We start from the raw sequence: 25,481 nt of genomic DNA on the forward strand, positions 1-25,481 counted from the left end.
TCAAAATCATGTGGATTTTGCTTCAGTTCCGTATGAGGGCATTGGTCTACAAGCTTTATTCAGGCTCCTGAGCTGTTAAAAGAAATGACCCCTAATTTGCAGTAAGACTAGTATGTGGTGTAAGATTACATAAATAAATAAATAAATAAATAAATAAATATAAACTTATCTTTTTTCAGTAAAGTTACTGTAACTGACTATTACATAAATGCCAAATATTTACTCTTTAACATGCTTCAAACCTCTCTTTCATAGTTATAAGGGTGGCAGGGAGGTAATTATTGAAGGAGGTGCCACTAATTAGCATCACCTTCAGAACTGTTCAACCGGCATCCATGCAGTTTCTGACATTATTTCAATGTGCTTGTTTCTCAGACTACTCAAGTGGTTTTGGCGGGAAATATGGAGTACAGGCTGACAGGGTAGACAAGAGCGCACTGGGATTTGACTACCAAGGGAAAACAGAGAAGCATGAATCGCAGAAAGGTTTGTTACTTGCATTATATTCTGTGCATTTTTAAAAAATTCAGTACATTTGTAAAATGTTTTTCCCCCTCTTTAAAGAATAGGGCAGCGACTCATTATTATACCATCAACTCAACAAATAACCTTCCTTTTGTGTTTGAAAATTCTCACGGTTTAGCTAAAACAAGAGTGCTCTTCAACCCAGAGTTGTCGTTAGAGGAAGTGAGAAGCTTATCTAGTAGATTTGATAGAAAATCTTATTACCTGCAGTGGTTAAATTCTGAGTTCTGGCTGCAGTGGTGGAAAACCAAGAAAAAGTGTCTCTCTTCAAAAGCTTGGTAATGGGTTTCCAAAAAAACTATCCAACCAACCAATAAAATGACCCCGTCTTCCCAGTTCTCTGGGATGCGGGTGGGGCAGTGCAGGGATAAGAGGCAGTTAGGCTTTTGTTTCCATATTTTTGTTTTTGCTGCTGCTGCTCCTTTCTGCAAAACCATGAGAGGAATTATGCACTTTTATTCTCCGTGGAAGAAACAAGTCTCTTTCTGTTCCTGTTCAGTTTTTGCAGGAGGCAGCAAGGAGCTACTGCAAGCACTTGTTCTCCAAAAGGCCGTTTCTCAGGAAGTAAAAAGCCACTTCTCTTTACCTTCTCCATATTTTATTGAAAAATACAGATGGATTCGCTGTCTTGTGATGTGAAAGTGCCCTCTGTGGTGGTTGGGTAGTGATGGCTCTTTCACACATGTAAGTCAACACTTGAATACTCAGTTGGAGTGATGAGCAGGAGAAAATGTGAACTGACCACTACTAGCCAAATAGCTATCAAGAGAAATAATTTAGTGTCTTAGTTTGTACTGCTATGATGATTTTTTGATTTTTTTCTCTCCCATCTCCAGATTATTCCAAAGGTTTTGGTGGTAAATATGGTGTGGACAAGGAGAAAGTGGACAAAAGTGCTGTTGGCTTTGAATACCAGGGCAAAACTGAAAAACATGAATCACAGAAAGGTTTTTATTTTAAATTTTATTCCATCAAATTGTTTTGGGTTGGCCTTCTTTAAGCCTGAGCCTTTTAGTATACTTCAGTATCCATGCATAAACGGAAGCCTTCAACTTTTAGAAGTAAAAAAAAATTCTCTTCTCTTTCTCTTTATTGTCTTTTTCTTATATTTTGTTACTTTTATATCCTTCCTTTCCTTAGAATAAAAAAATAATAATTCCACAGCAGCTGACGTCTATTAAATAAATAAACCTAAAATTGATTACGTAAGAAAGGCCTGTGTGAGAATACACAGTTCTATTAAAGTTCTGGACTACCTTCACAGCACACAAGTTCCTTCATAATGATTGTGTTGTATTTATGGATGTTACAGATTTTGATCTATTTGCTTTACTGTAAACCATCCTGTGGCTTGTGCAAACAGTGGTATATCAACCATTTCAATAAATCATCCAAATAATCTTATGTGCACAAGTGTTTATATATGTCTATAAATACAATACCTCTGTAATACACACACACACACACACACACACACACACACACACACACACACACACAATTTAGAAGTGTAACAACCATTAAAAGCAGTATAGAACAATCATTAACATGACTAGCTACCTATGATCATTTGTTTATTTATTAAATTTATATATCGCCCTTCATCCGTAGATCTCAAGGTGGTTCATAACTTTAAAATATTTTTTAAAAAACCACAAATATATCCTGTGAATACTTTGGCTCAGACAATTTATTGCATTCAGCAGGAAATCTGGATGATAGAACTAGTAACTGTTGATGTGGCAAAACACTACTAGTTTGTTGTTGTTGTTTTGTGTAAACAGCTGCCTCTTAAATTTGCACTGCATAAGATTCTGTTTTGTGTAAATTGGACTATAGTGAATATTTGCTGAGATCTATACAGCAGCATCCTCAAGACCAGGCATAGGCAAACTCAGCCCTCCAGCTGTTTTGGGACTACAGTTCCCATTATCCCTGACCACTGGTCCTATTAGCTAGGAATGATTGGAGTTGTAGTCCCAAAACATCTGGAGGGCCGGGTTTGCCTATGCCTGCTCAAGGCTCTGTGGGACCAAGTAGCAGAGGAGAAATTGTGAAATAAATCTCCTAAACATGTTTGTTCAGTACTTTAATTCACCTCAGTTCACTGAGTCCTTATGACTGCAGCTTTGTGTACTAATATTTTCCTGCCATTAAAAAAAAACCCTACTCATACATTGAGTTGGACTTGGTAAGGGGAAGAAGACCTCTAGCTACTTTCTCTTAAATATATAAATTAACTTTAAACTTCCTCCAGGACAAAAACGAGATCTCGATAACACCCTGTGTTATTTTATCTATCTAGATTATACAAAAGGTTTTGGTGGAAAGTTTGGGGTGCAGACGGACAGACAGGACAAATGTGCCCTTGGCTGGGATCACCAGGAAAAAGTACAACTGCACGAATCTCAGAAAGGTATATACATATTTCTTGGCTGTACATATAAAGGGGTACAATGATTATCATTCTGTATAATGCTATACTGTTGTCGGGTTCATAAAGAAGGAAGGTATATGCATCACATGATCTCTAGCAGAGGTCACCAGAGCGGTGACCTCCAGATTCTAAACTACAGCATCCCTAACCATTGGCTGAAGCTGATGGAACTTGGAAACTTGTGAAAATAAGTTTCAGACTCAAACTACATGTTCAAAAATATTACATGGGCTTGCACCATTTCACTTGTATATTGTGAAGTGGAAAGGGAAATAGTAGTATGCCTGAATGCTTTCCCTTGTGAAAAATATGTTCTGCTTTTGAAAAGATGGGTATATCAGAGAAAGTTTTATCATATTCTTCTCCTTGCTGTGATTGCCATGTATATGCAGGGGATTTTTGGCCTGGGCTTCCAAACGTGTGGCATTCCAAGCTGTGATTTCTCCCAGCTGCAATCTGAAGTAAAACAGTCTTGGAACCATAAGATTTCTCAATGTGTATTTTGGTTCGGAATTGCATGATGTGTTCCTGAAAGTAGTTATGGGAGGCTACTGTTCAACACCATGGGAGTCATCCCGTGGTGTCCTGCGGGGTTTTATCTTGTTCCCCATACTATTTGACATCTATATGAATCCACTGGGAGCTGTTGTCAGGAGATTTGAAGTGCCATCAATATGCAGATGATACCCACCTCTCTCTTTTTGTTCCATCGGAGTTGGGAGAGGCAGTTGCTTGGAGACAGTGATGGACTGAATCTTGGAAAGAGAGTTGTTATGTGTTCTGAGTTCTTACACCCAGGAAGTGAGGAGATGGCCTGCCCTAGGTGGGATTACACTCCCCTGGGAGGAGCAGATCTGTTCCTGGATTCAGCACTGTTTGTTACTAGAGGCTCAGGCGAGCTTAGAGGCTAGGAGTGCCTTTTTCCAGATGCCGCTGGTTCACCAGCCTCAGCCCCTTTTGGGCAAAAATGACATGGCCATTATACTCCACGATCTGGTAGCTTCCAGATTGGATTATTGAAATGTGTTCTAAATGGGGCTGTCCTTGAAAATGACTCAAATTTAAATTGGTCGAAAATACAGTGGCCAGATTACTGGCTGTGGCTCCATTTTCACTCCTGTTTTAAAACAGCTGCACTGGTTACCATTTTGTTTCTGGCTCCAGGATACTCATATTAGTGTTTAAAGACCTAAATGGCTTAGGCTCTAGATACCTGAAAGACCAACTCCTTCCCTATTGGACCCCCTTGAGCTCTAAGATTGGTAGAGGGGGGCACTCTTGTTCGTTCCACCACCCTCAGATGCTATGGGGAGGGAGTGGCCCAGGAAAGAAAATTCTCTCTGGCAGCCCCTAAATTGTGGTACTCCTTCCCAGTAGAGGTGTGTCTGGCAACTTCTTTATTTAGCCTCTGTGGTACTTGAGATGCATATTTTTAGGACCCACCTTACTTTTGTGATTTTTACTTTTTTGTGATTGTAAGTTGTTTTAATTTTTTTTTTTTGCATTGTGTTTTAATTGTTGCAACCTGCCCTGGTACCTTAGGGTTAGGGGCAGGTAATAAATTAATACTTTGGGGGGGCTTTTTTAATGGTGTTTGTTTTTGGTTCATCCATGTTGTATCTAAATATGTTTCTCTTCCTCCTGTCCTTCTCCTTCTCTTCTCTTGCTTCTTTTTCCTCGTGATATAACATGGATTTCTCAGACTATAAGAGTGGTTTCGGAGGGAAATTCGGTGTTCAAACAGAGAGGCAGGACTCCTCAGCTGTGGGGTTTGACTACAAGGAGAAACTAGCGAAGCACGAATCACAACAAGGCATACTTTCTAGTTGTAACTTACCCAGTGCAGCCACTTCTACCACAGACTTAAGTTGCTCTCTTTGAAAGCCCTGCACCACCCTCGGGCAGTTTCACGGCAACATTTCTTTCTCTCTGAATCATAGCATCCCAATACATCGCTGCAATCTTTAGTTGAATGTTTTAAAGCTAATGGCAGCCATTCATCATCATCATTATTTTTGGCAAGTGCGGATCAGGTCAGTAGTTTGCAATAGTATTGCTTGAGTGTGCACTCCATGATATATGAGGAGTGGACCTCTACCGTGCCTTGTTTGGTTTTTGATTCTGGCCTACGAAGCCTGAGTCTTTGCCACAGCAAGGTTGCTTCTGTCCAGGAAATGTCACTTGTGATACCCACGTCCTTGAGTTTCTTCCGTCATAACAAGAAGCCAACATTTTAGGTTTATGCTGAAATTGATATACTGCTTAAAAATGTCTCTCTCTTTAAATGCAATGGGTGAAATAGTATAACAGGCACCACTATGAGATGATCTTCTTTTCTCCATGTGCTGTGAAATCAACCTAGCCAACATTACATACATATATATATATATAGAGAGAGAGAGAGAGAGAGGGAGAGGGAGAGCCTCTTCAAAGGAAAACCCATGTGCAATTCATTTCCTAGAACTAGTACAGTAGTTTCCATATGTTGCAATGTTAAAGTCATGCACTATCCATCCGATATAAAATATGCCCTGATTTGGCTGTTAGAAGGTTTGAGATTTTGTTTTTAGTGATCACCGCTTCATGCAGCATATCAGTTCAATATAAAACATGTGAAATAGTATCTTCATTGACACGTTAGGCAAAGGTGATTTGGTTCCAGTGTTTTGGGTGGATAGATAGATATAGAAACTCTCTTTACATGGAATCTCCTTGATGAAACTAAGGCAAGGTAGCCCATGAGATCCTTCCATCAATAAGAAGTAGTTCATTCCTTCAGTTTCCCCCCCACAGTGTGTGTGTTTTGTAGAAGTTTGTCTGTCCAGCATTTAATTGTACCGTGTGGTACTTCTGTTGTCAATCTGTAATGAGACAATGCCCTGCTCTGAAATCAGTGGGCCTGACTGATGTCTGTTCAGCGCTTTTCATTATGTCTACTGAAGACTATGTCTTGGTTGGATACAAAGCCCTCTGTGGTCAATATATCTGTGTCTTTTTGGCATTTAAAACGCTCATTCATTGACATGGTGAATGCCAGAAGTGGCAAGAAGTAAATGCTAGAGTAGTAGAGTAATCCAAGCCTGTGCTATAGAAGTGGTGTGTGGCAGGCGGGAGTGTTGGGTCCAGAGAGGGAGAGCATCCTTTTCTTTGCTTGATTCCTGTCAACAGTCATCCAGTGTCATTTCAGCCGATGAATGTGGAAGCATGAATCTGGCCCACTGTAGCTTGCACATCTTCTTCCAAAATCTTACAAGTATATATATTTCATCTATTGCATCTACTTCTTTTCCGTTTTTTTGCTTGGCTGCAGTCATTGGGAACTCTTAAGCATGCAGCTCCTTTCAGTTCTCATCTGCATTTGAGAAAACTCAAAAGAGGGGTAGAAACAATCACCTTCAATTAGTGTCGTTGTTTTTTGTCGTGTTTTTAGACTATTCGAAAGGCTTTGGTGGAAAATATGGCGTGCAGAAAGATCGAATGGATAAGGTATGACCGTAAATCAAATATTTCTTATGGCAAGAATGGGCAACCTTTCGTTTCTGTCTGGGAACTGATGATGGGTGGAGCCGGAGATAAATTGTCTGCATTAAATAATGTGGAATAAATACCCCCCGACATCAGTTTTCATAATGGCTGCCTCAGATTAGAATCTCCAGTCCAATGCAGAGATGCTCAGAAATAATCCCCTCTGAATTCAATGAATACGTATACAAAGGAGCTTCTTACTTTATTTTTTAGAACAGCAGACTAATACAGATACTGTTCTGGAAAAGAGATCATTTCTTAGGGGTGTGTGTGTGTGTGTATATATATATGTATGTGTGTGTGTGTGTGTGTGTGTGTGTGTATATATATATATATATATATATATATATATATATATATATATACACACGTGTGGCTGGTGGATGATGAAAGTGTTTTTTTAAAAAAGAAACAAAAATTGTGAGGAAATTCATATAAGCTGCAATTTTAGCAGCTAACAAGGAGTACAAAAACATTACATATAAATGACCAAATGCATAAAAAAGAGTGTTGCAATATAAAAAGCATCAGGGATCAGTTCATAAAAGCATCCTCAACCTTCAATGCAACTGTAACCATGTCTACTCATATGTTGAACATATGAGTCTTTGTGATAGAGACATCTTTTCCCTTTGCTACCTCATATCATTGTGCACTTAAAGCTTCTCTACTGCTTTTTGAAATTGAGAGTTGCTCTTTTGGGTTCTCTGCTCAGTTGAAATTTATCTTTGTGTTTCATTTTACTTATAAAAAAATGTCAAACACCTCTTGCATCCAAGTTTGCATTTGTTATTAGATTGCCAAATGTCAGGTGGCATTTTGCTTTGTCTGGATACTTTATTAAAATCACACAGCCTTTTTACAGTATTTGTTTTGAGTGCACATGTCACCTTTGAGAACGTGCAGCTTGTACTTGAAAAGCAACTTTGGAGCATAAAAAAGATTTCTTTAAATAAAACCGTTGTGTGCATTTCTAATGGCTTGTTATCTTGTCCCCGATATGTGTGTGACCTCATCTGGCTTTTATTGATAGAATGCATCAAATTTTGAAGATATTGAGAAATTATCTTCAACGTACCAGAAGACCAAGCCAGTGGAAGCTGGTAAGGCTATATTTTAACATGCTGAAAATATCTCCCCAATTTTTTCCTTGTTTATGGTTTAGGTTGCCCTTATACCTGAAATATCTTAAGTTCTTGATGGCCTAAGTGCCTAGCATTATGAGGATGAGGTGCTGTGAATCTCAGGCTTGTGTGCTCCTCTCTTCACCTCTGACACAGCCACAAGGAGATACGGAACTTCAGCTTTTGTTTTGGATTAACCACAGTTTAGTGTTGCAACTGAATCCCAAGTTAATCTTAACTATGGTGAATAAAAACAAGACAGCTTCTTAAATTATGGCTTGAAGGTGACTAGTTTCCATTAAGCTAAGGCTAGCCACAGTTTCCCCCAAGTTCAGATGGCAGATCAAATGTGGTTAATCTATAAAATGAAAGGAAAACTTCGCAACTCCTTGTAGCAACATTTCAGGGGTGGTGGTGGTTTGTGAGCCTGAGGTTTACTGCATTTCACCCTCAAAATGCCAAGCCATGCTTAAGCATTACATGGGAGTGCAGTCATTGCATCAGCATAAGTACTAAATCTCCTAGGTGCATAAGTACTAAATCTCCTAGGTGCATTTAGCTTTCTATGCTTGGAATGGCGAAATAAAAATTGGATCGACTTTCTAACGTATTTTCTTTTTTGTCTGCTCAGGAAGGGAGTCATCATTTTAAATTGAACGTGTCAGCTAATCCTTGGCCTTGTTGCTGGAATGACTCCCGAATTCCTAACTTTTAAGTCAGTCATTTAGGCCTGAACTTTCAATATGTTCCAATTTTTGCAGCATCTGTTTTTAGTAGGAAGGTGAATGAGTCAGGCTTCTCAGGGGATTACATTACTTTTTCTAAGTATAAAGAATTTGCTTAGTCTTAATTTTGGTTACCAGTTAACTCTGGATCTGTATGTTGTGGAGGTTTGCATAGGAATCTGCCCTGTAAAATGAACGTCTCAATATTTCTACTATTACAGCAAATAACAAAACCAGCAACATCAGAGCTAACTTTGAAAACCTAGCTAAGGATAAAGAGCAGGAGGATAGGAGGAAGGCGGAAGTTGAAAGAGCTCAAAGAATGGCACAGGACAAGCAAGAACAAGAGGAAGCCAGGAGGACGCTGGAAGTCGGTGAAATTCATTGTTTTGTCTTTCTTCCCCCCTCTCCCACCCTTGAGAAAAAAAGTCAGAATTTTGTTTTTAGAAAATAATTAACTTTAAAACTTCTAGAAAGCTGTAAACTTTTATGATTCAGAACTAGAATACATATTTTAAATAGGTCTGGTTATTGTTTGCTTAAAGTCTTCCTAGTTCCAGGATTCATTAATTAGGCTGTAATCCAAATTATGGATTCAAAACTATGAGGAGGGAAGGAAGCTATTTTTAGATATTCTTAGCATCCCTGCTTTCTGGTTGTCACTGCAGTATACACCCCAACTGATGAAGCTCATAAAAAGAAAGTTTCTGCTGATAAAATGTGCGCTGTTGTCAACCAATCCCTTTGTGTGTGGACTGGGCACAGGAACCTCTACCCATGTTGTGTTTCCTGTTAGGACCTCCATCTTCATCTGAACTGCTCCTTTTATTGTTAAGAAACCTCTTGGTGTAACTCTGTATTGCTAGCATCCTATAGGTCACTAGCCTTACTTTTGCAGAGACATTCAGCCCCCTGATTTCCTTGCTCTGGTGCTGGCAATAGAATCATTGTTGAGCTGTTCTGAGCTGCAGTGGGATAGAATTGGGTCCTGAAGATGGCAGGCATGCCTCCTTTATGACCCTAAAGCTTGATCCTATGATTGGGGCACACAACTAAACAATAGAGAAGGAGGTTTGCATGGGGCTGAGCAATTTTAAAATTTTCTTGCCCTGTAAGGTTTGAGTTAAGTAGCTGGCAAAATGCAGAGGCAGTTCCTCAGTAAAATATGTAGAGCCAGCTGGAATAAATACACTAGAAGGATCTTTCTTTCTTTCTTTCTTTCTTTCTTTCTTTCTTTCTTTCTTTCTTTCTTTCTTTCTTTCTCTCTCTCTCTCTCTCTCTCTCTCTCTCTCTCTCTCTCTAAAAGCGTCAACCTCTGTTGAGTGTTCTCTGTTAAAGAAATATACCGTAACTTGGCTGTATCCTTGCTCCCAACCGATTCCTTTCCTCATCATATGATCTGTATCCCTGATGATGTCATTTAAATCTAAGAAAGAGGAAAGCAAGGTGGTAGTTTTTACTTTTATTTCTAATGATCAAAGATACTAGATTATTGCTCCTAAAAGCCTACCTCTTTTGGACTATCTATAAGTCCTAGAAAGTGCTCTACAACTTAATCTGCAGAAAATTACTAGCAGCGGCACCCAGCATGGGTCTTCCTACTGCCACCCACTCTGACTCCTGCCTTTGAGACACTGATGTAGAAAGAAATTGCCTGTCTGCTACAGAATATGTGGGCTCTGTGAAATGAAATGCAGCAGTCCTGTACTGCTTGCATTCACAACACCTGGTAACAATTTAGTGTGCCAGACCACAGCCCTGGGACTACAAATGAAAAATAAGTTCCTCTCCCAGCTTTGTAGTATGTCTTGTCTTGTTAGTGGGTTAACTAGACAAGGGAAGACTTACAGACTTGTTTCCCATCAATGCTTACTTGCGGTGGGTGGGTGGGGGTGGGGAGATATATAGTAATCAGTGTTATAGTCATCGCTCTTGTGTATTGTAATTCACCATCAGGAAAATGCACAGTACCTAAATGTTTATGGCAGGAACATTGAACAGATCACTTATAACCCAGTGCTAATAATTTTGTGTATTCACAAATCTTATATCCTGTTCTTCTTTCAATGTGGAACTGAGGACGGCTGGCGGCCAGTAGATAAAACAACTGTACTGTACACAATAATATATCATCTAAACCACAAAGTCATGGCAGCAACAATTCATCAGTACAACTGCAACTAAAAATAGTTTACCTCTTTGTATAAGCACCTGGCCAGTGTAAAAATATATAGTCTCCTTGTAAAAACAGCATTCCTTCATGTCTTGCTGCCCAGACATATATTGACTTAAGCGAACAACTGAGACTTAAAAGTGCAGTGTTTAATAAATCCTACAGCGATTTCACTAATCAGCCGTGGCAGAGAAATAAAGATACATACAGTGACATAATCAGCTAATAGAAGAGTATAAAAATACAACAAATACAATACACTAACAATAGAAAGCAAAAACACACAGTGCCCTCTTCCCTCCCTCAGTAGCAGCAGCAATGTGGAAATATGGATAAATAAAGTGAAATGTGTAGGATATAGCAGATTTAACTATTGCCATTTCCACAATTGTTTACAGCAAGCAGGAGGCCACAAGTGTACTCGCTGTATGTCCCCTGCTTATCTAGGGACAAGAGGGGCTGCCCTTCCTTCTGTGACTCTTTCAGCTTTCACCTGGAAGCATTATTTGATCCAATCTCCTATCCTGGGGTGCCTTTCTTCCCTCCACCCCATTGGCAGTTGCTCCAGAAAGGCTGACCAGTGTCACCTGTGTTGTTCCACCTCACACCAGTTGCTGTTAATTGGCATGATTGTTTCTGGGAGTCTAGGGAACAGGAGGCTTCCAAAACCCCTTTCTGACTCCCACTGTCTTGGTGGCAGCTGCTGCCTCTGACAGTGCTCCACCTGGCAGTTCACATTTAGGCCATCTTTCATCTCCCTGTCCTTTACCCTTAAGTCCAATCAGCTTGTCAGAAAGGTGATGTCTTTTGCATTGGAAAATGCAGTGCCTTTATGTTGCGAGGCCATTTCTAAAATAGGATCTTGGTGAATTAATGCAAGGGAACCAGCCTCTCATGCTTAAGGATACATAGAAATCAACAAAACAGGTGAAGGAAGGACTTAACAGACAATACAGGCATCTTGCCTTATGGTGTGGAATTCTCTTTGCAAGTGGAACCTGTGAAGGAAATAACATACTTGCCAGCCCATTCTCACTGCGACGGTGCTGCTTCATGGAGCAGCAGTGATGGCATAAGAGTCAGCCCATGAGTGGGGTAACTTGGTTGCCATATTCATGCAGCTTGCCACTGACTACGTTGAGTTGCAAGCTCTCAACATGGTCACACTGGCTCACATGCTCCTTGTATGGTACAGTAGTTGTAACTGGAGGGTAACTCCTTGTGGAGGATTTAAAGGACGACCTCATCATAGTCTTACTGTTAAGTATTCTCCTCGCCGTGCCTGCTTTCTGTTTTAGCCTCCTGCAGTGTGACTCCATAAGTGAAACTGCTGCAGAAAATAAGTTACCTTCCTTACAAATTCTCACTTTTTAATAGAGGGGCAAGTTAGTAGTAGTGTTGCGTGTAAGTGCAGCCCACAAACTTCCTGCTCCTCTTGTTGTGTCATGTCTGTGCTACAGATCTTGCTTTGATCCATATCTCTTCTCCCGCCCACCCACTCTGTTTTTCCCCCTCTTTCTTTTAAAGGAACAGGCCAAAGCCAAGAAACAAACTCCACCTCCATCTCCTGCTCCTGCTCCCGCACCGCAGCCTGTGGAAGAAAAATTGCCGTCAAGTCCAGTCTATGAGGTTAGTTTGCTAGCTATAGTCATTTAGCCAAACAGGAAAAAAGCAAAGCCCTAGCTGGAGGGCAAATGCTTTGCATGCTGAAGCTCCCAGGTACAATCACTGACATCTACCTGTCAGGTAGGAAGTGCTGTGAAAGAGTTCTGTGCCTCCTCTGCTTGTCAGGAGACAGTGTTAGGCTATATGCACAAGTAGTCCAACTGGGGAATCTCTGGAAGCTGCCTTATACCACTCAGGACAATAAGATTGTAATAGATTTAATCACATTTGCTATGCTAAATTTGGAACATTCGGCAAGGGAGAGATCATGGGGAGAAATGAGAATACGCTTGAATGAATTATCACAGGGTAGTGACGAGCAGACTTTGAGCTGCATAATGAACAAACATGCTGTCCAATTGTATTCCCACAATGACTGTGATGTGGCTGTTGCAGTGCACCACCCCAGCTTCTCCTTGAGTCTGCCAAATTACTTTGCCAAGGAATTGATCTGTCGGAAGGGCACTTGCAAATTGTCAGCTTGCAGCAGTCTCCAAAAGGCAAGCAGTCCATGGGCTATCTTCATTTGCTCCTCATTTTTGAGGAGGAGTTCCTGGTCACGGGGAGGCTTCTAAGCATGTTCAGCTGAAAGCGCTTAGGAAGGTCAGAAACGTGCTAAGAGGAAAGCACGCTAGGCAAATCCACACCGTGATCAAGTCCCGCCCGGAAACCAGTGTCCCCACTGTGGAAGGACGTGTGGATCCAGAATTGGCCTCCACAGTCACTTACGGACCCATTGTTAAAACCATGTTTATGGAAGACAATCTTCCTCGGCTACATGTGATCACCAAAGAAGAAGAAGAAGTATTTGCCCTGCACACTTTAGCCCTATATGCATTAATGTAGTGTGGTGTGCATTGTGTCCTGTGTACCGGGGGTGGGGCACCTTTATTAGCCCAACAGGGACATTCTGAGAGCCTCGTGCCAGCTCTGGGTGGGGTCAGAGTCACCGTCAGAGGCAAAACAGACAGAGCTATGAATATTCAAGACGGAGCTATGAATATTCAAGAACACATGCTAGTCCAGGCTGTGGATTGGAGAAGGCCTTAAGAGTCCCTGCATTCCCCACCACCCTTCCCCCAGGGTTGAGGTTTCCTCCTCCTAAGGGAGGCAGTAATAATTCTGCATTTCTGTAACAACAATGTACTTGAAGTTCTCTCTGTTATGTTCTGGCTGCCTCTCCTTCCCTCTAGGATGCCGTTTCCTTTGAGTCTGGCTACAAGAATTCAAATGCAAATTACTCAGCTGCGCACGAGCCAGAAACCAACAACAAAGTTGAAGAATCTGACTACCAAGAAGCAGTCAGTCAGCGAGAGCCAGAGTATGAATCTGAGACGGTGTATGAAGTGGCTGGGGCAGGAAACCAGTACCAAGCAGGTTCGACAGCTTGTCTTTTGACCTAGGAGAGAGAGATCTCTTTGGTCATGGCTTTAGGCAATGGTAGACTGTTCTCAGATCTGGTAGTTTGAGATGTTCAGGCTAGAAAACACTCAGTGAGTGACAGGAGCCAGGAGGTAATACTTTTGAGTAGATGGTTCCTTCTTTTTCTAAAGCTATGCAGGGCTGTGTCTAGCTAATTCTGGGTGGGAGATTTACCTGGGAAGCCTCTCTGTGCTGTATTGAGCTTCTTAGAGTAGCATCAGATACAAACCTATAAATATTTGGGGTCTGTGCTTTCTGAAAAACAAAACTGGGGAAAAGGCATACTAGCTTGACTTGTAAGGTGTTAATGGTATTACATATAGGGCATTTGCTGGGCCAGGGATATCTAATGATTCTAGGCATCTGAAAGTAAGTCCCTCTCGGTGGGATTTATTCTCCAGTAAACATGTCTAGGATTGCAACCTCAGCCTACTAGGTCTTGGCTTCATGCAATAAAAATGATCTTAAATGGTGATTAGAACCTTTGTTGGATGATGCAACTGAATATGGGAGAGACCAACTTTTATGTGTCAGACTACATGTTAGTACATGAGTTTAAGAAATTCACATATCCCTTTATTGTGTCATGCATAGTAGTAATGTGTCCCTTTCCCTTTAGATGGAAGTACTTACGAATACGAAAACGACCTTGGAATAACAGCGATAGCCTTATATGATTACCAGGCTGGTAAGCAATACATATCCTTAGTTCTGCAGTTCTGATTTTTTTTTAAAAAATATATATATTGCATGGAGTTATGTTGATCATATATATATAACAGGCATCCCCAAACTTCGGCCCTCCAGATGTTTTGGACTACAATTCCCATCTTCCCCGACCACTGGTCTTGTTAGCTAGGGATCATGGGAGTTGTAGGCCAAAACATCTGGAGGGCTGCAGTTTGGGGATGCCTGATACATAATATGCTTCAATAAACACTATCTCATACAATGCTCAATGTTTTCAGCGCTTGTCACAAGCACAGGAATGGTGGGTGCAAAATTCAGTAGGTGAGAACACTAAGTTTCTAACCCTTGCACCTGCTTTAAAGGTGTGTAGGCAACACCTGATGGTATCTCAGAAGCCAAGAAGGTAGGGATGAGGCTACATCTCACAGCTTTGCTATATGGCAGAGAAGTATTTTCTGCTTAAATCACTGACTCTGATTGAGACCACTGAATTTCAGTTTGTGGTAATTCGTTACACCAAATAGTTGCCTCCATAGGAGAATCTACATTGCCTTTTGGGGAAAGGGTTATTAGTTCCACCTCTAGGTTGAAGAATACATTTCCACATCTGTGGCAGGAGTGAGTAGATGATAAAAATAATTGGTAACTCTCCCAGTTACCAATTTTACATAAGCATTTTTGTTTTGCTCTTGAGATTTGGATTACCCGTTCTTCTGCAAGGTTTGTGTCACTCACCATACTCGCTTTCCAGTATGCCGAGTATATTCCCCTGAGAATCCTTGCCAAACAGTCTCCCTTTTGCAATCTGCTTCAAAGGGGCTTTCCTTTTGGTAATGATTCCACTGCAGGATTGCTTTCCTAGGTGATCTGGAGGACAAAGACCCCAGTGCCACAGCAAATCAGCAAAGAGTTTCGCAGAGTTCTCATGTGAATTCCAAACGCACTTATTCATCATGCCTGACCATTAAAAAAAACAAGTATCCTATCTGGAAGTAGTCCTTGGTGATGGCATGATCTGGCACACACGTTCCAGGAACAATCTTCAATGGTTTCGATCTTGTTCTCGTGTACCACCTCGGCCAGGCTTCCTCAAACTCTGCCCTCCAGATGTGTTTGGCCTACAACCACCATGATCCCTAGCTAGCAGGACCAGTGGTCAGGGATGATGGGAACTGTAGTCTCAAAACATCTGGAGGGCTGAGTTTGAGGAAGCCTGACCTAGGCAAAAGAATCACATGTTTCTCATAGAATTAAGGTATTTCATATGGGAGTTTGGGGTCTCTGGTGCAATCTAGAGCTGTGTTCCCATGTCTTGGGTGTAACCCATACTCTGCAACACCAAAGACCCTTTCCCTCTTTATAACCATCAATGAGAACCCTGCTTGAACACAGATTAACATAATTAACTATTATTTAGTACCTTAGCTGTTCTCCCCCTTTTATATCTGTATAACTTGAGAGTTGCTTCTGCTCTTTCCACAGCTGGTGATGATGAAATTTCCTTTGATCCTGACGACATCATCACAAACATTGAAATGATCGATGATGGTTGGTGGAGGGGAGTGTGCAAAGGCAGATACGGGCTCTTCCCAGCTAATTATGTCGAGCTGAGGCAATAGGAAATAATGTCCTACCATTTATGCCTTAATACCGTGATCATTCGTCTGATTTATTACACTACAAATCATGTTCTTTTTCTTCCGGAGGATGGAGGGGGTCTATACATATTCCTTTTATATTTAAGATATTTTGCCGATGCTTTTACAAATGTTTATGGGCTCAGAAATCGCTTAATATATTGTAACCCTCGCATTCCCCACTTCAGCCTGTTATCATAGGTTTTTAATGCGGTTTGAAAATGGGGACTTTTCCTTTTGGCCAAATTGGTGATGGTGTTCACAACAGTCTCCAAGGCATTTTTAGCTCTTTCTGACGGCAACTGCATGTCTCATTTTGTAGCTGTTTGTGCGCTGAATTCCCAAGTACGGTAATTATGTCCAGCCTCTTGTACTCTCAGCTACTCATTGTCAGCTTCCCAGATCTTAGCCGTGCAACTTTATAGATCACATTTCCATATATAGGGAACATAGGAGAAGGACCTGAGAGAGTTGCAGTTGATGGCAATTAATTACTCCATAGGAAAAACCTTTTTACATTGATAATAGGAAGGATCCAGTGCAGATACATTTAAAAAAATATTTTCTTGAGGACTGCAATCCAGTGGAAAGTTCCCTTGTGCAGCCACCATTCATTCAGTCCAAAAGAGGGTTGATGCCATTGCCATAAGCATTTGTTGTCTGTGTTCTCCTCCAGTGGAAGCCTCCCAATATATTGGCAAAAGAAAACCCTGTTTTGCTTCTTCTCCCCGTGCCCAGAACACTGTGAGATTTTTGGTCCTGAGAGACTTGCCAAGAAGTGACGGTTGTCATTGTCTTGCAAATAACATCCATCTACTGCATGCAGTTCATAACACTGCTGCCTTGAAGGTTAAAATGAGGCAATAGGTGTGTACATACATACTAGATTTTTATGATTTGGAAGCGGGAGAAGGCCGGCTGTGTAGTAAGCTGGTTATGCAACCATATTTCACTCAAGGAATGTTAATAAGAGGAGCTTAAAACCTAGCAGATAATCTCTACTAAGCAATGTGTAGAAAACTACCACCTTTTTTATAAGTTCAGCTGAAACTGCCAGTAACACGAATCGGTAAAAGTGTGTCTGCCTCTTGCCAAATGTTAAGCTGAAGTTCTTGCTACTACTTCAATGGGACAAGTCAAATATTGGGTTAGTCACTAATTTTGATCACATGAGCATCCCTACCAAAGACGTGTTCAGTGTGTGTGTCCTGTCCATTTCTACTTGACTGGAGGAATTCAGGGAGGAACTGATTGAGCAAGAAAAAGTGAAAAAGTCTCATAGGTAAGCCCAGTGGAATATTAAAATAATATTTATGTAAAATGGCAGTGTACATACAGTGTATCTAGGAAGAAGGCCTTGGGGGTGGGATCATGGGGGGTGGTGGAATTGACTAGTTGGGACAATCTTTAAGAAGAATGTGACTTTTACCTGTTTCCCACTGGTTTCTATTTGTCTCCTGATTGCATTAATAGTATTACATTGGGTTGGGCCAGATTTTATATGCAGTTAATCTTACCAAGTTTTGCATAGGACACCTCATAGGGTACATTATTCCTTTTTTCCTTTTTTGTAAATTAAATATTCGAATAAAATTTTGGAACCATCTGCAGAGCCTGTTTGTGTGTGTGTTTTAAAGGCTTTATTTATCACATACTGAGCTAGTTTTAAAAAACACACAAAACTATCTCAGAGTATGTGAGAAAGCCTTGGTCACTCCAGCTCTCAATGAGGCACCCACAACCATTGGTGAGCCACATGGACAGCCCAATTCTAGCAGATTTCACCATCCAGGAAGGACTATTAAGGTCAAAGGAGCACACAGTAGACCTTACACCCCTGAGCACATTGTCTGCATCCTTGGGTACAACATAATCAATGTGCTAATTCCACCCATCTCTAGCTCTGTATTCACTAGGGCAGTGTTTCTCAACCAGTGTGCCTCCAGATGTTTTGGGACTACAACTCCCATCATCCCTAGCTAGCAAGACCAGTGGTCAGGAATGATGGGAGTTGTAGTCCCAAAACATCTGGAGGCACACTGGTTGAGAAACACTGCACTAGGGCAACTAAATTGGCCTGGATATGAGCTGCTTTCTCTGCAAAATATGTAGCTAATACATCATAGTGGGCTCAGTATTATCCAGCAGAGCTTTTTAAGATCAAGTGGCCTTGGTGTAGACATGGGGAAGGTGAAGGGAACTGTGGTCTAAACCACTGAGCCTCTTGGTCTTGCTGATTGGCAGGTCAGCAGTTCGAATACGCGTGACGGAGTGAGCTCCCATTGCTCTGTCCCAGCTTCTGCCAACCTAGCAGTTTGAATGCACACCAGTGCAAATGGATAAACAAGTACCGCTGCAGCAGGAAGGTAAGCGGCATTTCCCATGTGCTCTAGTTTCCATCACGGTATTCCATTGCTAGAAGCGGTTTAGTCATGCTGGCCACATGACCCGGAAAGCTGTCTCTGGACCAACACCAGCTCCCTTGGCCTGAAAGCGAGATGAGCACCCTAACCCCATGGTCACCTTTGACTGGACTTGAACGTCCTTTACCTTTTGTTGTTCTTGTTGTTTAGTCGTGTCTGACGCTTTGTGACCCCATGGACCAGAGCACGCCAGGCACTCCTGTCTTCCACTGCCTCCCACAGTTTGGTCAGACCTTTAGCTTACCTAAGTGTGGCGAAGCAGGCCCTAGAGCCCTCAAGGGCTGAACAAACTAACCAGTTGGTGTGATACCCCCTCCAATCTATAATTCTGGTACACTTGTCAGGGGCCTAGAATTGACGGACTTGATGATACGACTAGGGCCACGCACACACACACACACACACTCATGTTACGTAATTTATGAAACAGCTTATAACTGGTATATAGAGGATTTGTGCTTAGCTTAAAGTCAAGTCATTTTCAAGACTCCCTGTGTAAATATATTTTAAAGGTATATACTTTTTTGTGGGGTGGGTGAAGGCAGTATAGCTGTAAATACATTTCATTCTACCTGATGAAGCTTCTCATGTTGCTTCCGTGAAAAACCTGGGTCCATTTTGCCTATTTGGGGGAATTCTTCATCTCTGTCAGATTTTATGATAGCGCGGGGGGGGGGGGGGGGAGGAGAGAAAATAAATAATTTGGAAACCAGCGGGTTAGCTTACAGACAGCTTGATCAATGTGAATCACTCACCAACAACATGATTGTGTTTGTGTCCTCTGGTTATTGTTGTATTGAAAAAGCTTGCTCTATTTTTTGAAAGTCTGTGGTATATTGCTGATTGTTGGCGGCAGCTGCTGTGCAGAATAGACCCATTACATGCAATGCTCCCTTGTTGCGTCTGTCATAGTTCTGCCTGGATAGGAAGCTTTTTAAAACCAGGAATGACACATTTAACATGCAAAGTCACTTTTTCAAGCTCTGGCTCCTACTGGGCCCCTAACCAGTTACTTTTGCCCTAGCCAGGATTCCAGCTGTTGAGTTTGCTGTAGAAAAGGAACGGCTGTAATTATGATCTCTTGGGACATGATGGTGGTATTTTTGAGGGTAGGCATCTTTACAATTACAGGCTCCTCTTCTTACCTTTACAATGTACAAACATATAGTATCTTCTGAAGATTGCAGAAGCCTGAAACTTGAAAGGATAGTCAGTGAAAATAGCCAGACCCTGTAAAACCTAGCTGATAGAAGAAAGTGCTATAAATCTCATATTGTAGCAGGCTGAGATCCCCAAAATGTGGCTTCACTATTAAAGACCCTGGAATTTTTAACTGTTTCAACACAAACTTGCTTTTATTTGCTAGCACTGCCAATAAAATAATGACTCCCTGGGAGAAAGGTTTTCATTACATTCTGTGTAACAGTGAATACAGCTCCCTCTGCTGTTTGTGTTCTTCCAGTACAACCACTAACTCGGTCTGACCTACCCTCCACACAGATTAACAGAATAAAATCCCGAAAGTTCCAACAGCCTGCGAAGAAAAACAGAGACCAATCTTGGCTGTGGTGCTTAACACTGGGAGTAACCTAGCAGAATTTTTCCCCCCTCAAGAAAGTCCAGCCAATCTTAAGGCATTTCTGTGCTGCATTTTATAAAGCCCCTCTTTAAGCTGCTACTTTATTTTTAGCTTGCACAGATGGCAAGATTTAAGGGGATGGTGAAGAATGTTCTTGCATCCAATTTATTTTATATAAAGCCTTGAGGCTGAGGAGAATTGTTAAGGGGTGGGGGGGTGGGGAATCCATTACCCACTGTGTTTAATTTTCAAATGTGGTTTGGAACTGGGAAGGAACGAATCATGGTTTGGAGACTGCTTTGCACCTACCTCAGTGGTGGGTTTGCACATCTTGCTCCTCCATTCTTTTCTTTCCCTTGCATAGTCTTCCTTTTCCCTCCAGGAAAAAATAAGAAATTTCAGATTTCAGAAGTGAAACCCTTGAGGCTGGTCAGCAGGAGACTGGGCTGCTACAAATGCTGCCCAAGCCAACCATTTCTGCTTCAAATGTTTCTGTTTCAGTGGATAGAAGTAATCACTCCCTGTTAAAGCAGGCTCACATTCAAAGCTATTTTGTTTCATTTAGAAAAACTAAACTAATTCAATGAATAGACACATTAAGCAAATTGGATTTTAACATGAAAGTTACTAATGAACAGTGAAAACAGGGTTAGCGGAAGAGAAGGGAAGTCCATAGTTTGCACCACTACCTTTCCAAGCAGAAACATGAGCTTCCATAATGTGATTATGTTGGCTTCTTTTAAAATCAATGATAGCAAATGATTAGCGGATTTCAGTTATGCTTTTAACCAGTTGAGTAAATAATTTATAAACAGCACTGCTGGATGAGAATTGGTTAAAGTGGTTTTGAATTGTCTAAATCAACAGCTATGTGACCGGTGACTTCTCAGCAGATGGTTTAAGATGACAAGTGAATTATAGTGCAGGCACGTCCAACAGGTAGATCGTGATCTATCGGTAGATCACTGGATGTCTGTGGTAGATCACTGCTAGATCACTGGCACCCCCCAAAAAAGCTCACCCAAAATTTTCCTCCTCCCTAATAAAAGCTGGACAACTATGACCTGAAGCCCTAAACAAAAATGGGCCTCCCTCCCTCCTAAAAGAAGCTCAACAAGTTTGACCTAAACCCAAAAAAACAGGGCTTCCATTCCTTAAAAAAACTCAACAGCTTTGACCTGAACCCCCCAAAAGGGGGTAGATCACTCCCAGTTTTTAACTCTGTGAGTAGATCACAGTCTCTTGGGAGCTGGCCACCCCTGTTATAGTGCAATCCAATGCTTCAGCTGCATGGTCTGGAGGGCTTTAGGATCTGCTCTAAGTCTCCAGGGATGGAGTATTGTGGATGTGCTACAACCAGAGACTGCTGATGGATTGCCAAGGGGCCGCAAGGCCAACAAACCCCACAAAAAAAGGGTAGGGGAGAAGGCTCTTGACGTTTCACAAATTTGTTACTACTACTGTGCAGAATGATGTAGTCAGTCAAGTCAGATAGCATGAGGTGGAAGGGGAATGTGGGCAGCAATGCTTGTTTGGGCAACGATCGGCAGGTCCAGGCAAATCAGAAAGGAAAAGTGTGGCTGGATAGGTAAAGGTAAAGGGACCCCTGACCGTTAGGTCCAGTCGTGGACAACTCTGGGGTTGCGGCGCTCATCTTGCTTTACTGGCCAAGGGAGCCGGCATACAGCTTCCAGGTCATGCGGCCAGCATGACAAAGCCGCTTCTGGCGAACCAGAGCAGCACACGGAAACACCATTTACCTTCCCAGTACCTATTTATCTACTTGCACTTGTCGTAGGCTAGGTTGGCAGGAGCAGGGACCGAGCAATGGGAGCTCACCCCGTCGCGGGGATTTGAACCGCCAACCTTCTGATCGGCAAGCCCCTAGGCTCTGTGGTTTAACCCACAGCGTATCACAGAATCATAGAAATGCAGTTGGAAGGGACCTTCAGGGTCATCTTGTCTAGCTTCCTGCAGTGCAGGAATCATAGGATAGAAACTATATAAGAACATAAGAGTCCTGATACATCAGGCCAAAGGCCCATCTAATCCAGCTTCCTGCTCTTCCAGCAGCCAACCAGAAGACTACACCCAGCAGCATTCTCCTCAGTTGCAATTCGTATTTAGAGGCCTACACAGGCATCAAGGCGAGTAGCTAGAATGATGCTTAAAAGCCACCCTGGGGGATATGAGAGCCAGGCCATCAGTCCATGCCGGGGTCCCTTTGCTCTAGCACCTCCCAGCCTTTTCTTAGTGGGAAATCATAGCCAGGCTTTGCACCTCCTGCAATCTCCTGCAAGCAGAACACATGTTGTTTCAAAGCAGCAGGGTTGCTTGTGCAGCTCTTTTTGTCCATATACAGCTGTGGGAAGGTATTCTTCCCTGAGCTGCTGTGTCTCATCTATCCTATCTCACTGTGGTGGGGTTGTTGTTTTTTGTTTGGTTTTTTGAGGATACAATGGAATGAGGGAGAACCATGTATGCAGCCTTGAGCTCTCTGGAGGAAAGACAGGATAGCGGTGTAGCAAATAAACAAACAACTGGCGTGGCTGCTGGGGGAGCAGCTGGTGTTGCTACATTCCCTGTGGTTTGGTGTGCTGCCAATTCCTTCTCAGGTAACTGGAAGCATTGCAAGCTTGCAAGGCAGGCTCATTGGCTACCCAGAACACCAACAAACTGTCAGGCTTACAGCTCAGAATAATTTTGTTCATGAATGGGATAAGCGAGGGGAACTCGTTGTAAATTACAGTGTAATGGGTTCCAGTCCAATCTCCTTGTATAATTAGAGCAGAATAAAAATAGCCCAGCACGTTTTCAGGTGTGTTTTGAAATGCTCAGACCATCGGTTCCTGGGAAGTACAAAGATGACACTTTATAGACTTTCTTCCACTTTTCCTTACAATTTGTACTTTGATAGAACAAATTGCTGTAGCGATTGGACTCATCTGTCCCATTGTCAGTCAAATTCTCACTAATGGATTGCGGCCTCTTTAGCTATTGCTTCTAGCATTAGCGGCAATTCATTTTGTTGTTGTTTTTTTTATAAAAAGTTGAGTACTTTTTGCCTGATTCTATGCAGGCATTTAATTTCAGGAGGCTTGGGCACATCTAAATCTGCATAGGGTTAGTTTGATTATATGTAAGATTATGTACTGTAGTTGTTCTTGTTTGGGAATCACAATTCTGGAACATTGTTTCTGCTCCTGCTAGTCTAATGTGTGAGATGCAGGAGAGCAAATGTGCTTATACACGCAAAAAAATATTATAGGCTATGCCATGGGTAGGCAAACTAAGGCCCGGGGGGGCAAGATCCAGCCCAATCGCCTTCTAAATCTGGCTCAGGGATGGTCTGGGAATCAGCATGTTTTTATATGAGTAGAATGTGTCCTTTTATTTAAAATGCACCTCTGGGTTATTGTGGGGCATAGGAATTCGTTCATTTCCCCCACTCAAAATATAGTCCCCCCCCCAAGGTAGAAGGGACAGTGGACTGGCCCCCTGCTGAAAAAGTTTGCTGACCCCTGGCTATGCACACCTATAAAATATGCACAAGCAGAAATAGACTTTGCAGCATACATATCCCAACATTACAGATATATGGAAATGTGGTGTTCCAGATAGGACTGTGTGCTCCTCGAAGCAGTTTGCTATAAGTGTAACTGTTCAGTGGAAAAGGAACTGCATGTTCAAATACATGCTATGTACACATTTGACTTATTGTTTAAATTGAAACATTAGTGTTTAATATGATTCTATAATGTAAAATAGGGACGCGGGTTAAACCACAGAGCCTGGGGCTTGCCGATCAGAAGGTTGGCGGTTCGAATCCCTGCGATGGGGTGAGCTCCCGTTGCTCGGTCCCAGCTCCTGCCAACCTAGCATTTCAAAAGTGCATCAAAGTGCAAGTAGATAAATAGATACCACTACAGCGGGAAGGCAAACGGCGTTTCCGTGTGCTGCTCTGCTTTGCCAGAAGCGGCTTTGTCATGCTGGCCACATGACCTGGAAGCTGTACACCGGCTCCCTCGGCCAATAACACGAGATGAGCGCTGCAACCCCAGAGCCGGACACGACTGGACCTACATTATCTTTATAATGTAAAATATAAGTGATACTAAGTATAATGTCCTAGTCAAAACAACAACAAAAAAGCAAAACCAAACCACCACCACCCCTGGTTTACCTTGGGTCAGTTGTACTCTCAGCCTAAGCAACCTCACAATATTTGTGAAGGGGGGGCCTGTGGAGAGGAAAGAAAATGTATACCACCTTGAGCTTATTGGAAGAAAGGCAGGATATAATAAATGAAATAAATAAATCAAAATGACCACGACGGTCGCCACTAAGAATCTCATTAGTTCTTTCTCATCTACTCTTTCTTAATCTTTAGGAAAAAGCAACATGTTCTGCTCACCACCAGAAGAAGATCCCCCTACATCCTATGTTCACCCCTCCATTGAAAAGGGGCAAGGTACCAAATCCACACATAGGTTGGGGGTGCTGGAAATGTTCCTAGCATTTCAAACCTAAAGAAAGCATGGCATCTGAAATATAAGCCATTTGTTATGTGAATACTGGATTAATGGATCTGATCATGAGGAAGTGAACGTGTGGAGTGTTATAAACATAGACATTCTTGCCTAAGCTGAGCCACCTTCTCTACATTCTGTATCTGACAAACAACAATGACCATGCTCAGAAGTTTTTAAAGGCTATTTTGCTTTGAACCATAGACTCTCAAGCTGTTTCAAAATCAGTTTGCTATGCACCCATGCTCTATAGCAAGCGTGTTTTGAAACTCCCTTCAAAGTAAAGTATCAAACACTCGGCTAGAGTACTACAAGCAGAGAGAGACATCACCTTGCCAACAAAGGTCCGTATAGTTAAAGCTATGGTTTTTCCAGTAGTGATGTATGGAAGTGAGAGCTGGACCATAGAGAAGGCTGATCGCCAAAGAATTGATGCTTTTGAATTATGGTGCTGGAGGAGACTCTTGAGAGTCCCATGGACTGCAAGAAGATCAAAATTATCCATTCTGAAGGAAATCAGCCCTGAGTGCTCACTGGAAGGACAGATCCTGAAGCTGAGGCTACAATACTTTGGCCACCTCATGAGAAGAGAAGACTCCCTGGAAAAGACCCTGATGTTGGGAAAGATGGAGGGCACAAGGAGAAGGAGACGACAGAGGACGAGATGGTTGGACAGTGTTCTCGAAGCTACCAACATGAGTCTGACCAAACTGCGGGAGGCAGTGGAAGACGGGAGTGTCTGGTGTGCTCTGGTCCATGGGGTCACAAAGAGTCGGACACGACTAAACGACTAAACAACAACAAGCATAATTACCCTAAGCAGTTCCTAGATCCCACTGAGTATTCCCCATTTCCAACCAAAAAATCCATCCACCATGATGCTCCTAAGCAACCTTCCTGTTGCGTACCAACTTGCTACAATGGAGACCGAATTGCATCCCTTCTCTTTCACAACATAAAACAGGAAATGTCACACACACACACACACTCCTATGCATAGCTTGTTTTCTTAAAAAATATACCCAAA

The 25,481-nt window shown here is 42.0% G+C and overlaps 1 protein-coding gene across 2 annotated transcripts in view; it reads left to right on the top strand.

Moving 5' to 3' along the window:
• Window positions 1–17,529, top strand: part of CTTN (cortactin) — a 28,233-nt gene extending 10,704 nt beyond the window's left edge. For both annotated transcript variants that reach the window (XM_035116892.3, XM_035116883.3), the window contains exons 7-16: window positions 376–486; window positions 1,362–1,472; window positions 2,831–2,941; window positions 6,393–6,448; window positions 7,521–7,590; window positions 8,558–8,706; window positions 12,037–12,138; window positions 13,368–13,551; window positions 14,216–14,284; window positions 15,769–17,529. In XM_035116892.3, the coding sequence (XP_034972783.1) occupies window positions 376–486; window positions 1,362–1,472; window positions 2,831–2,941; window positions 6,393–6,448; window positions 7,521–7,590; window positions 8,558–8,706; window positions 12,037–12,138; window positions 13,368–13,551; window positions 14,216–14,284; window positions 15,769–15,905 (1,100 nt within the window). In that variant the 3' untranslated portion in view covers window positions 15,906–17,529. The remainder of the gene's footprint in view (window positions 1–375; window positions 487–1,361; window positions 1,473–2,830; window positions 2,942–6,392; window positions 6,449–7,520; window positions 7,591–8,557; window positions 8,707–12,036; window positions 12,139–13,367; window positions 13,552–14,215; window positions 14,285–15,768) is intronic.
• The last annotated feature ends 7,952 nt before the right edge of the window (window positions 17,530–25,481 follow it).

This window comes from Zootoca vivipara, chromosome 1 (assembly GCF_965207765.1).
Source record: "Zootoca vivipara chromosome 1, rZooViv2.hap1.1, whole genome shotgun sequence".
Lineage (NCBI taxonomy): Eukaryota > Metazoa > Chordata > Lepidosauria > Squamata > Lacertidae > Zootoca > Zootoca vivipara.